This window comes from Aotus nancymaae, unplaced genomic scaffold (genome assembly GCF_030222135.1).
Source record: "Aotus nancymaae isolate 86718 unplaced genomic scaffold, 86718_ANA_hifiasm-v0.15.2.pri h1tg000021l, whole genome shotgun sequence".
NCBI classification, from domain to species: domain Eukaryota; kingdom Metazoa; phylum Chordata; class Mammalia; order Primates; family Aotidae; genus Aotus; species Aotus nancymaae.
Window position 1 is genome coordinate 9,365,278 of NW_026988433.1, and position 11,420 is coordinate 9,376,697.

General features: G+C 45.4%; 1 protein-coding gene across 1 annotated transcript in view; it reads right to left on the reverse strand.

Annotated features, from left to right (window-relative positions):
* Positions 1–10,823, reverse strand: part of ATP6V0A2 (ATPase H+ transporting V0 subunit a2) — a 46,419-nt gene extending 35,596 nt beyond the window's left edge. The window contains exons 1-3 of the mRNA XM_064379610.1: positions 10,707–10,823; positions 4,028–4,106; positions 277–374 (exon numbers count right to left, since the gene is read on the reverse strand). Coding sequence (XP_064235680.1) covers positions 277–374; positions 4,028–4,106; positions 10,707–10,823 — 294 coding nt within the window. The remainder of the gene's footprint in view (positions 1–276; positions 375–4,027; positions 4,107–10,706) is intronic.
* Between the last annotated feature and the right edge of the window lie 597 nt (positions 10,824–11,420).

Genomic DNA, 11,420 nt, shown 5'->3' on the forward strand with positions numbered 1-11,420 from the left:
TGATGGCCTGATTCTTGTTGCCTCTGTTCACCACCACCTGGGAAGGACTCACATGCCTTACACTGTAAAAGAAAACTGAATTGCCATTAAAATTTATCACAGATAATCTATTACCAAGGGTTAATCATGATAGTGGTCTTTAACACTCTGCCTAGAGAGATCACCATTTTCCGTGGTTTTGAGAAGAAAGGCAGAAAAGCATTAGACATCATAAAATAAGTAAGTAGGCAGCCCTGAGATCAATGGCTGCAAATCGCTTCTTCAGAAGCAAGTTACCTGCATTTCCAGAACCTGTTTCAGGGGTGGCGCAGGAGGGCTGGCCTCTCCTTCAGGAAGGGAAATATCTGCTCTATTAATTTCCTGGACCAAATACACTGTGAAAATAAAAGTTAAACAGTTAGATACTAAAACATACTAAAATACTTTTTTCAGTCAGAAACGTTTTAAATCCTAGCCTTCCCCAGGTCATCTACAAATCAATGTCTAAATGCACAAAAATCTTGGTTGCTCCAAGTGACTTCTTGGTCACTTTTGGCAATCTTGTTTCCAAAAACAATGCTGTCTAGAGAGATCTGCTGCAGAGACAAAATAAACAACGACCTCTTCTATTTCCTAGTGATTTAAAAAAAAGAATTAACAACAATCTGGATAAACCTTTTCTGAAATCCCCCCCACTTTTTCGTTTCTAATATTCTAGTTAAAGAACTTTTGAGTCAGCTGTCTCTACATCTGCAGAATGAAGCAGAGGTTGGGGCACACTGGGAAGTGTAAGAATAACCCAAGTGACAGACCCACGATAGCCCCCACAGAAGCTGGCAATGTGAATTCTCTGCAGATGCCCTCAGAAAGAGATGGGCATCCATCAATCCATCAAGAAAATCACAACCACTACCCGGAAACCCACCCAGCACCAAGAGCCAGGCACTCTTGCAATTCCCAGTCAGCCCTGAGGCTGTGGCTGAGGACAGCTTGAACTGCTTTACCACTGAAGTTAAAAACTAGATTCAGAAGCTAGGCTGGGTCTTCTACTCGCTGCCATCCACAGCCTGTGGGAGCAAGTGTCAGGGTGGCTCTAAAAATGGGCAAGTTCATGAAACCCGAGAAAGTGGTGCCAGTCGTGGCCAGATACTACCCTGGACACAAAGCCAATCCTCGTGAAGAACACTGATCATGGCACCTCAGACCGCCCCTGCGGCAAACATTTTCTGGTTGACGTATTTATTCGGTTAATGTGCCCTCCCCAACCCCCATAAATTGCAAAAGGACTCCAAGAGGGCTTTGTGGGATTTCATCTCCTGCTGAGCTTGGTTCCCCGAGCTGATGAAGACCACACGGGGGCGATCCTAACTAACCGGGGCAGAGCAGCCGCGGACCACACAGACAGCCGGCAACTCTGGGGTCTGCTGCCACGGGCAAGAAGATTGCCAAGAGGTCAAAGATCAAGTCTTCTGTGAAGGTTTATAACTATAATGACCTCATGCCCACAAGGTACCCTGTGGAAATCCCGTTGGACAAAACCATTAGGGTCTTCAGAGACCCTGCTCTTAAACGCAAGGCCCAACGGAAGGTCAAGTTCAAAGAATGGTACAAGACTGGCAAGTGGTACAAAAAGTGGTACAAGACTGGCAAGAACAAGTGGTTCTTCTAGAAGCTGTGGTTTTAGATGTTTTTTGTTTCGGTCATTAAAAATAAAATAAAAAAAAAAAACTAGATTCATGAAACTAACAGTATACCAGCCAAAATTAACTACTTTATTTGGTTTATGTTTTCAATTCCATGAAGCATCCCTTTCCTTAGGATAAAAGTCACAACACCTGCTAGTCATTATCAGGCCTAATATTTAGAAGTGTTACTAATTAGTTTACAGAGGGAGAGAGGCAGGTAAAGAAGGAAGGAGAAAAAAAAGAAATTATGCCTTACCAAGATAGCAAAGGAAACACTTGGGTTTAAGAGGTTTCTAGAAATGAATGCAAATTGTTTTAACCAATTTATATTTGAATTTATTCTTTTTTTTTTAAGAGACAGGTGTCCCACTATGTTGCCCAGGCTAGCCTTGAATTCCTGGGCTCAAGAGAGCCTCCTGCCTCTGCCTTCAGAGTAACTGAGACTACAGACATGTGCCCCACCATGCCTAGCTTACATCTAAATTTGAGGAGCCCTTTTTTACTTTTTTAAGTCTGTATTCTTATGGGGCTGCACTCTGCTGCCCAGGCTGGAGTACAGTGGTATGTCATCCTGGCTCATGATAACCTCAAACTCCTGGGCTCAAGCAATCCTCCCACTTCAGTTTCCCAAGTATCAAAGACAGGCACATGCTACCTTGCCTGGCTAATTTTATTTTTTATGGAGACAGGGTCTCAGTATGTTGCCCAGAATGGTTTCAAACTCCTGGACTCAAGTGATCTTCCCATCTTGGCCTCCCAAAGTGCTGGAATTACAGGCGTGAGCCATCATGTCCAGCCCTGAATTCTTTTGATACAGTTTAAGCTACAGGAAGTCCTAGATATGCCAAATATGTTATCACTTTTGCCCTGCCTTTAAAATCCTCATTCTAAATACACCATCTGTCCAATGACTCACCCAGGTTGCAAAGACTGGAATATGATGCCACTAACATACACAAGCCATGCAAATAACTTGGAACTCAAGCAATATGAATAGGACTAGATTTCAGATGACTAAAATTTCCTGTTACTCTTTTTTTTTTTTTTTTGAGATGGAGTTTCGCTCTTGTTACCCAGGCTGGAGTGCAATGGCGTGATCTCGGCTCACCGCAACCTCCGCCTCCTGGGTCCAGGCAATTCTCCTGCCTCAGCCTCCTGAGTAGCTGGGATTACAGGCACGCGCCACCATGCCCAGCTAATTCTTTGTATTTTTAGTAGAGATGGGGTTTCACCATGTTGACCAGGATGGTCTCGATCTCTTGACCTCGTGATCCACCCGCCTTGGTCTCCCAAAGTGCTGGGATTACAGACGTGAGCCACCGCGCCTGGCCCTCCTGTTACTCTTAAAAATCCCCAACCTAAAAAAATAGCCCGGGCATAGTGACTCACACCTATAATCCCAGCATTTTGGAAGGCCAAGGTGGGTAGATCACTTGAGGTCAGAAGTTCAAGACCAGCCTGGCCAACATAGCGAAAACCCATCTCTACTAAAAATACAAAAATTAGCCAGGTGTGATGGCACACACCTATAGTTCCAGCTACTCGGAGGCTGAGGCAGGAGAATCACTGGAACCCAGGAGGTGGAGGCGGCAGTGAGCGAGATCACACCACTGCACTCCAGCCTGGGTGACAAAGGGAGACTGTATCTGAAAAAAACACAAAAAAACAAGCTTTGTACTTCAGTCCACTGTCTGTCATTTTCCCTCCACTTCAGTGAGAACCTCGAGGCTTGATTTGACAATGACCAATATCAGGCTAAGATCATAAAGATTTTAGAGATAAAAAAAGTAGCCCTGGGCTACTGAGTTTAAATGCTTAACAATCAGAGAGCACCGATCTAACACATTGGCAAAGGAAGCCCCCAGAAAAAGGAAATTATTGTCAACCCATCTATCTGCCATTTCCTGCCTCCCTTGTTACTTGATAAAATTTTAAATTAGGAAATATATTAACATGTACAATGTTTTTAAGTTATAATAAACTACAAGGGATTGGTTAAATAAGTCATGGTACGCTAATATTAATGCAATCAAATACTATGCTCCCATCAAAAACAATGACGGATCAAAATCTATGTCTACTGACATGAAAAGATGTTATGCTAAGTACTGTTAACTAAAAAACAAGAGTGACAACAAAATAACCTGGCTGTTACGTTTGTAAATCTTTACTTTTATAGATGAATAATAAAAAATACAGAAAAATAATACAGGCCTTCATAACTGTGATTACCTCTGAATGATGAAAATCCAATTTCTTTTTTTCCTTTCTGCTTGCCTATATTTTCTAATATTTCTAAACGGAACAAAGTTTGCCTATATAAAGGTAATTATTTAAGTTATTAAATCAGAAAATAAACTTACCCAATATTCGCTCTAGCTCTTCACACCTCTTCACCTCACCAACAAATTTTCTTTGGAAAGAACTTACATTCTGGTTCAGCTGAGAAAAGAATGAAAAATATGGCTTAAATTTCTTTCTCTCTCTCTCTCTCTCTTTCTTTCTTTCTTTCTTTCTTTCTTTTAGACGGAGTCTTGCTCTGTCACCAGGCTAGAGTACAGTGGCGTGATCTCGGCTCACTGCAGCCTCTGCTTCCCAGGTTCAAACAAGTCTCCCTCAGCTTCCTGATTAGCTGGGACTACAGGCGTGCACCACCATACCCAGCTAATTTTTTTGTATTTTTAATAGAGATAGGGTCTCATCATGTCGTCTGGCGTGGTCTCAATCTCTTGACCTCGTGATCTGCCCACCTCGGCCTCCCAAAGTGCTGTGTTTACAGGCATGTTCCACAGTGCCCAGCCAAAAAATACAGTTTAAATTTCTAAAATTTAAAAATACTTTCATGTAAAAAATAAAACACTGGCAAAGTACACTCTCATAGACTATTAAATGGGACCATAAACTGTCGCAACTTTTCTGGAGAGCAATTTGTCAACTATTATCAAAAAAGTCTGAAAATCCAGCCTGGCCAACATAGTAAAACCCCAACTCTGCTAAAATACAAAAATTAGGCAGGGCACATGGCTCACACCTTTAATCTCAACACTTTGGGAGGACGAGGCGGGGAGATCACCTGAGGTCAGGAGTTCAAGACCAGCCTGGCCAACATGGTGAAATCTCGTCGCTACAAAAAAATACAAAAATTAGCCAGGCACCGTGGCAGGTGCCTGTAATCCCAACTACTCAGGAGGCAAGGCAGAAGAATTGCTTGAACCCAGGAGGCGGAGGTTGCAGTGAGCTGAGATTGTGCCACTGCACTCAAGTCTGGGCAGCAAAGCAAGACCCTGTCTCAAGGAAAAAAAAAAAAAAGAAAAATCAGCCGGGTGTAGTGGCGCACATCCATAACCCCAGCTACTCGGGAGGCTGAGGCACGAGAATCGCTTGAGCCCGAGAAGCAAAGCTTGCAAGAAGCCAAGATCACGCCACTGCACTCCAGCCCAGGTGACAGAGCAAGACCCTGTCTCAAAAAAAAAAAAATTCCTGAAAATCATTCTTTGCCCAACAGTATCATATGAAGAAATTTAACCTAAGGAAAATGCTATGGATACAGACAAATATTTATCTATGACAACATCAATCTCTGGGAAAAAGAAAAAATGATAACCCAAAAATCTAACAATAGAAAAAACTAGTTAAAGAAATTACAACCAGCACAGTTAAAGAAATTACAGCCAGGCACAGCGGCTTGCATTGATCATCCCAGCACTTTGGGAGGCTGAGGTGGGAGGATACCTGAGGCCAGTAGTTTGAGACCAGCCTGGGCAACATAGTGAGACACCATCTCTACAAAAAATAAAAAATTAGCCAGGCCTGGTGGCACATGCCTGTGGTCCCAGCTACTCAGAAAGCTGTGGCAGGAGGATCACTTGACCCCAGGAAGTTGAGACTGCAGTGGGCAGTGATCACACCACTGTAATCTAGCCTGGGTGAGAAAGCGGGAGGCTGTCTCAAAATAAATAAATAAATAACAGTCTATATCCAGACAATGGAATGCTACTTAGCAATAAAAAGGGATGAACTACTGACCCATGCAACAACAGGGATGACTTTGACTTTCCTTTCTTCTTTTTTTTTTTTTTTTTGAGACAGAGACTCACTCTGTCACCCAGGCTGGAATGTAGTAGCAGGATCTTGGCTCACTGCAACCTCCACCTTCCGGGTTCAAGCGATTCTCTTACCTCACCCTCCTGAGTAGCTGGGATTACAGACGTGAACCACCAGTCTGGCTAATTTTTGTATTTTTAGTAAAGATGGGGTTTCACCATGTTGGCCAGACTGGTCTCAAACTCCTGACCTCAGGTGATTCACCCGCCCGCCTTGGTCTCCCAAAATGCTGGGATTACAGGTGTGAGCCACTGAGCCTGGCCTGGATGACTTTCATACTAAGTGAAAGAAGCCAGACACAAGAGGACACATATTGTGTGATTACACTTATATGTAATGTCCAGAAAAGGTAACCCTACAGGTAGCCAGAAGATTAGTGGGTGCTAGGGCCAGAGATAGGAATGAGGATTAACTATAAAACGATTGTGGCAATGGATGCATGACTCCATAAACTTACTTTTTTTTTTATTTTTTATTTTTTTTAAGATAGGGTCTCACTGTGTCACCCAGGCTGGAGTCCAGTGGCGCAATCTCAGCTCACTGCAACCTTCACCTCCCAGGTTCAATTGATTCTCCTGCCTCAGCCTCCCAAGTAGCTGGGATTGCAGGCACGTGCCACCACGCCCGGCTAATTTTTGTATTTTGGGTAGAGACAAGGTTTCGACGTGTTGCTCAGGCTGGTCTTGAACTCCTGACCTGGTGAACTGCCCACCTCAACCTCACAAAGTGCTGGGATTACAGGTCTGAGCCACTGCGCCCAGCCTCCATAAACTTTCTAAAAATCATAGATAAACTCCACGATACACCTCAATTAAGTTGTATAAAAATTATGGTTCTGCCATACAATTGATGACTGTACTTTTTTTTTTTTTTTTTTTTTTTGAGATGGAATCTTGCTCTGTCACCAGGCTGGAGTGCAGTGGTGCAATCTCGGCTGACTGCAACCTCCGCCTCCTGGGTTCAAGCGATTCTTCCACCTCAGCCTCCCGAGTAGCTGGGACCACAGGCACATGCCACCATGCCCGGCTAATTTTTTTGTATTTTTAGAAGAGACGGGCTTTCATCGTGTTGGCCAGGATGGTCTCAATCTCTTGACCTCATGATCACCCACCTCAGCCTCCCAAAGTGCTGGGATTACAGGTGTGAGCCACCATGCCCGGCCGACTGCATTTACTAAAAATGATGTTTTAAATGACCAGGTATTTGATATTATATTAAGAAACGTGTTATTTAAATTTTCAGATACAATGTTGGTAATAATTTTTTATCTTTTAGGCCAGGCACAGTCGTTCATGATTGTAATTCCAGCACTTTGGGGGCCAAGGTGGGTGGATCACTTGAGGTCAGGAGTTCAAGACCAAGCTGCCCAACAGGGTGAAACCCCGTCTCTACTAAAAATACAAAAATTTGGCAGGCACGGTGGCATGCACCTGTAATCTCACCTGCCTATAATCTCAGCTGTTGGGGAGGCTGAAACACGAGAATCACTTGAACCTGGGAGGCAGAGGTTGCAGTGACCTGAGATTGCGCCACTAGCCTGGGCAACAGAGTAAGACTTCATAAAAAAAAAAAAAATTATCTTTTAAAGATACTTATTGAAAAGTGAAATTATGTATCTTGGATTTGCTTCAAAATGATCTAGTCTGGGAGGTGAGAAAAAAACTAAGTTTACATTAAGGATACATCAGGGTACACTGTACTCTTCCTCTACTTCTTATGATACAAAGTTTAAAACAATTTTAAAAAGTTGTAAAAGAACATTTAATAAAATTAGGAAGTTAGTCATGATTTCTATGTAAAGTAGATTAGGATCTTTTTGGTGTGGTTTCAATTATATAAAAATACATAAATACGGGCTAGGGGCAGTGGCTCACGCCTATAATCCCAGCACTTTGGGAGGCCGAGTCGGGTGGATTACCTGAGGTCGGAAGTTCGAGACCAGCCTGACCACCATGGAGAAATGCTGTCTCTACTAAAAATACAAAGCTAGCCAGGAGGGGTGGCACATGTCTATAACCCCACCTACTCAGGAGGCTGAAGTAGGAGAATAGCTTAAACCCAGGAGGTGAATGCTGCAGTAAGGTGAGATCATGCCATTGCACTCTAGCCTGGGCAACAAGAGTAAAAGTCCATCTCAAATATATATACATATATAAAGATAGATATGGACATTTTTAAACATTGAGAAGTGTTGATCATCCAATATTAGCCAAAAAAGTTAAAGTTTAATTCTAGACCCTGGGATCATACAAGATATGTTCTTATTCTTACATTTTCCACAGCTCTCACAATGGACATCTATTATTTTTATACTTTAAAAATGTACAGTAATCATTCATGCTGAAAGCCATTTAAGATATGAAATGTATCTTTACTGCATCCAGGATTTGTACTGGGCACTCTCAAGACACAATTAAGATGCAACTTGATATGAAACTATTCAACCTGGTGTCTACTCCAAACGCTCAGTTCTTGTTCCATTTTTTTTGGATTTTTTTAAAAGAATTAACCAGAAGAAAGATAAAAATTCTAATTTCACTTCTGTTTGTCACCTTCTCATTCATTTTTGGAGTTCAAACTACTCTAAAGTAACCGCTTCCCGGTTCCTAATGATTCAAACACAATCTGTTTCTATAGAACTGAGAAACTGGAAGGGAAGCTTGCATCTAAAGCTGTCAGAGGATGCTACTTCTCAGTTTCCATTTTCTCCCTTCAACATCAAATAGTATTAACTCTAAATGGACATAATCGTTCCACAAGTAGTAGAATCTTTTTAAAAAGAGGTAAATTTCTGTGGCAATAATACAAACATGGATTTGACATACACTACCATCACCAGCTTACATATATTAACGTTTTTTCTATTGCATGGTTTCTTTGACTAATTTTGGGGTTTTTTTTCATTTTAGAGCAACGCCCTAATTCAAGGTTAATGGTATAAGGTACATTTTAATGTAGATTCAATTTAAGGCACATTTAACCTAGTAAAACCAGCAGAGGAGACCTGGTGCTGTTTATCCTGATATTCACACCATTGATACTCCCACTTCAGCTGAAGGGCTAAAGAGGAAACCTGTTCTTAGACTGAGAACTGTAACAGAAGTGAGAACTTTCCCTTCAGGGAGTCCTCCCCATCAGCTGAATGACCTTGCTTCTCCAGGCCTTCCTACTGGCTGTCACCACGGAATTCACCACCTGCCTGCCCCCTTTCCCTTGCAAGGGTTACTAACAGTGATCCCATCTGGTCACCACCACAAAGTCAGTAGGAAACAGCCTACAGACACACTGCAAACCTAGCACCACCCAAGAGCTCATCACAGTGACTGTAGTTTTATTTCCTTCTGGAAAAAGATGAACAACACTTTCTTCTCCTTTCACTGACATTCAGTTAAAAAGGATCCTGGGTGCACTCTACCACCGGGGGTAGTGGCGCTTAATGAAACTGGAATCTTCGTAGTGATTAGAGCATTTGCTCAAACCTGTAAGATTGAAGTGTGGTTAAGTGTCTTGGCTTGAGTACCAACCGATGAAAAACATCTACCCGCTACAAATGTAGGAGCCTGTTGCGCCTGCAACTGTTGCCTGAATCTTTGGGTGCTACTCAGCTCAGCGCAGCATCCACCAGGTGAATGGGTACAACCTGCAGAAACCCAAGTGGCTCCAGGAACCCAGAACCGCCCTGCACCCTCGCCTGTCACTCAGGAGTTTTTCCATGACTTTGCAACCGCCTTATGGGGTTGATCTGATATTAGATATCTTATATCAACTGATATCAGATCTGGGGTAGGGCTCTTCCCTTTTGAAATTAAGGACCCCTCAGGAAGATGAAGGGAAACAGGAGATGAAAGTGGTGCCCAGGAAATAAAATGTTCCCCTGAGTGGATTTCAATTCTGTCAGTACGGACTTGCTTCACGGTCTCCTCTCCACGCCCTGTTCTTTGCCTTCTTAGCACTTATCACAGCTCATAATCAGAGTGTTTAATCTGTCTCCTCCCACACCAGGAGCTCCAGGAACACAGGGACTGTGTCTGCCTTGCTCACCACCGAGTCCCCAGCACCAAAAACAGTGCCTGAACATAGCAGGCAGTCAAGAAAAGCTTGTCTGTTCATTCAACAAATGCCTACTGATGCCAATGACTGCCAAGGACTGTGCTAGGCTCCTTACCCTCAGAGGTTGACAGTCCTTGGTGGAGACAAACAATAAACAAGCAAATGGACAAACAAATGTTTATTACTTGTAGGGGAGACAGCTTCCATTTGACAAATAATGACTGAGTTTTTAAGTCCTTACACACATGCATCAGTGACCAAAACAGACAAAAATCCCTCTCCTCAAGGAGCTGCCACCCAGCTCCTTCCCATTTCAGGCTCTGTCTGGGCTCTCCCTGTTCCCTCCAACAAGGACCCTCTCCCCAGATCTTCCCCAAGGCTGGCTCCCTTCTATTTCGGCCTCAGCTGAAATATCACCTTCTCCAGGAGGCCTTCCTTGACTACACCTTCAAACGGACCTCCCACCAGAATCATCTTCACATCACCCATTTTTTTCTTTATAGCGAACATTTTCTGGTTGACATTTTCTGATTTATTTGGTTAATGTGCCCTCCCCAACCCCTGTAAATTCCAAAAGGACTCCAAGAGGCCTTTGTGGTATTTCATCTCCCGCTGAGCTTGGTGCCCCGAGCTAATGAAGACCACACAGGGGCGACCCTAACTAACCCGAGCAGAGCAGCCGTGGACCAAACAGACGGCTGGCAACTCTGGGTTCAGCCCGCGATCCGGGAAGCTCTGCCCGCTGAGCTGGGGCGCCGGCTTCCCCGTCTGGGCAATGGGGACGGGCGCGCCCTTCCCCAGCGCTCGCGGCGGGAGGACCCCAGCGAACCGCAGGATGGGGAGCGCCAGGAGGGCAGGTGCGGCCCGCGTCTCCCGGGCGACACTCACGTCTCGGAACTGGACCAGGCCCTTCTCGCCCAGGGCGCTGAGGCACTCGTAGGCCGTGCCTGACTGCAGGAAGAGCTGCGCCAGGCACATGGTCTCGCTCCGGAACAGGGACCCCATGGCCGGTCGGCCTGCGCCCAGAGGGGCTCGACGGGCGGCGGAGGCTCCGAGCCGCACGGGCCCGCACACTCAGCCGGCGCAGACCGGGCCTCGAACTCTTCCAGTGGCCTGGACGCGGCCCCGCACTACGGGGCTCCAGGATGCAGCGGCCGCCTCCGGTTCCGCCACCGCGGCTACAGCTCCAGCCGCCGCCACAGGAGCCCGCGAAGCCCCTCCCCCGAGCGACCGCCGGTTCCGGTTCCGCCCCCGCGCCCCGCCCCCTGCCGGCCTACCAATGGGCGCCCGAGGTTGCGGCTCCACGCCGTGGCGTAAGGGCCAACCAGCGCGAGCCCGGCGGGGACGACCGCGGCAGCTGGCTCTCAGCTGGACCCGACGCAGCGCTGCAGCCCGCGCGGACTCCCGGCTTTGCTGGACGAGTCTCGCTGAGTGTACACGCCACGAAGCTCACCCGTTCCGAGTGCACGACCCTGTGCTGCCTTTTTTTTTTTTTTTTAAGACGGAGTCTCGCTCTGTCGCCCAGGCTGGAGTGCAGTGGCGCGATCTCAGCTCACTGCAACCTCCGCCTCCTGGGTTCAAGCGATTCTCCTGCGTCACCCT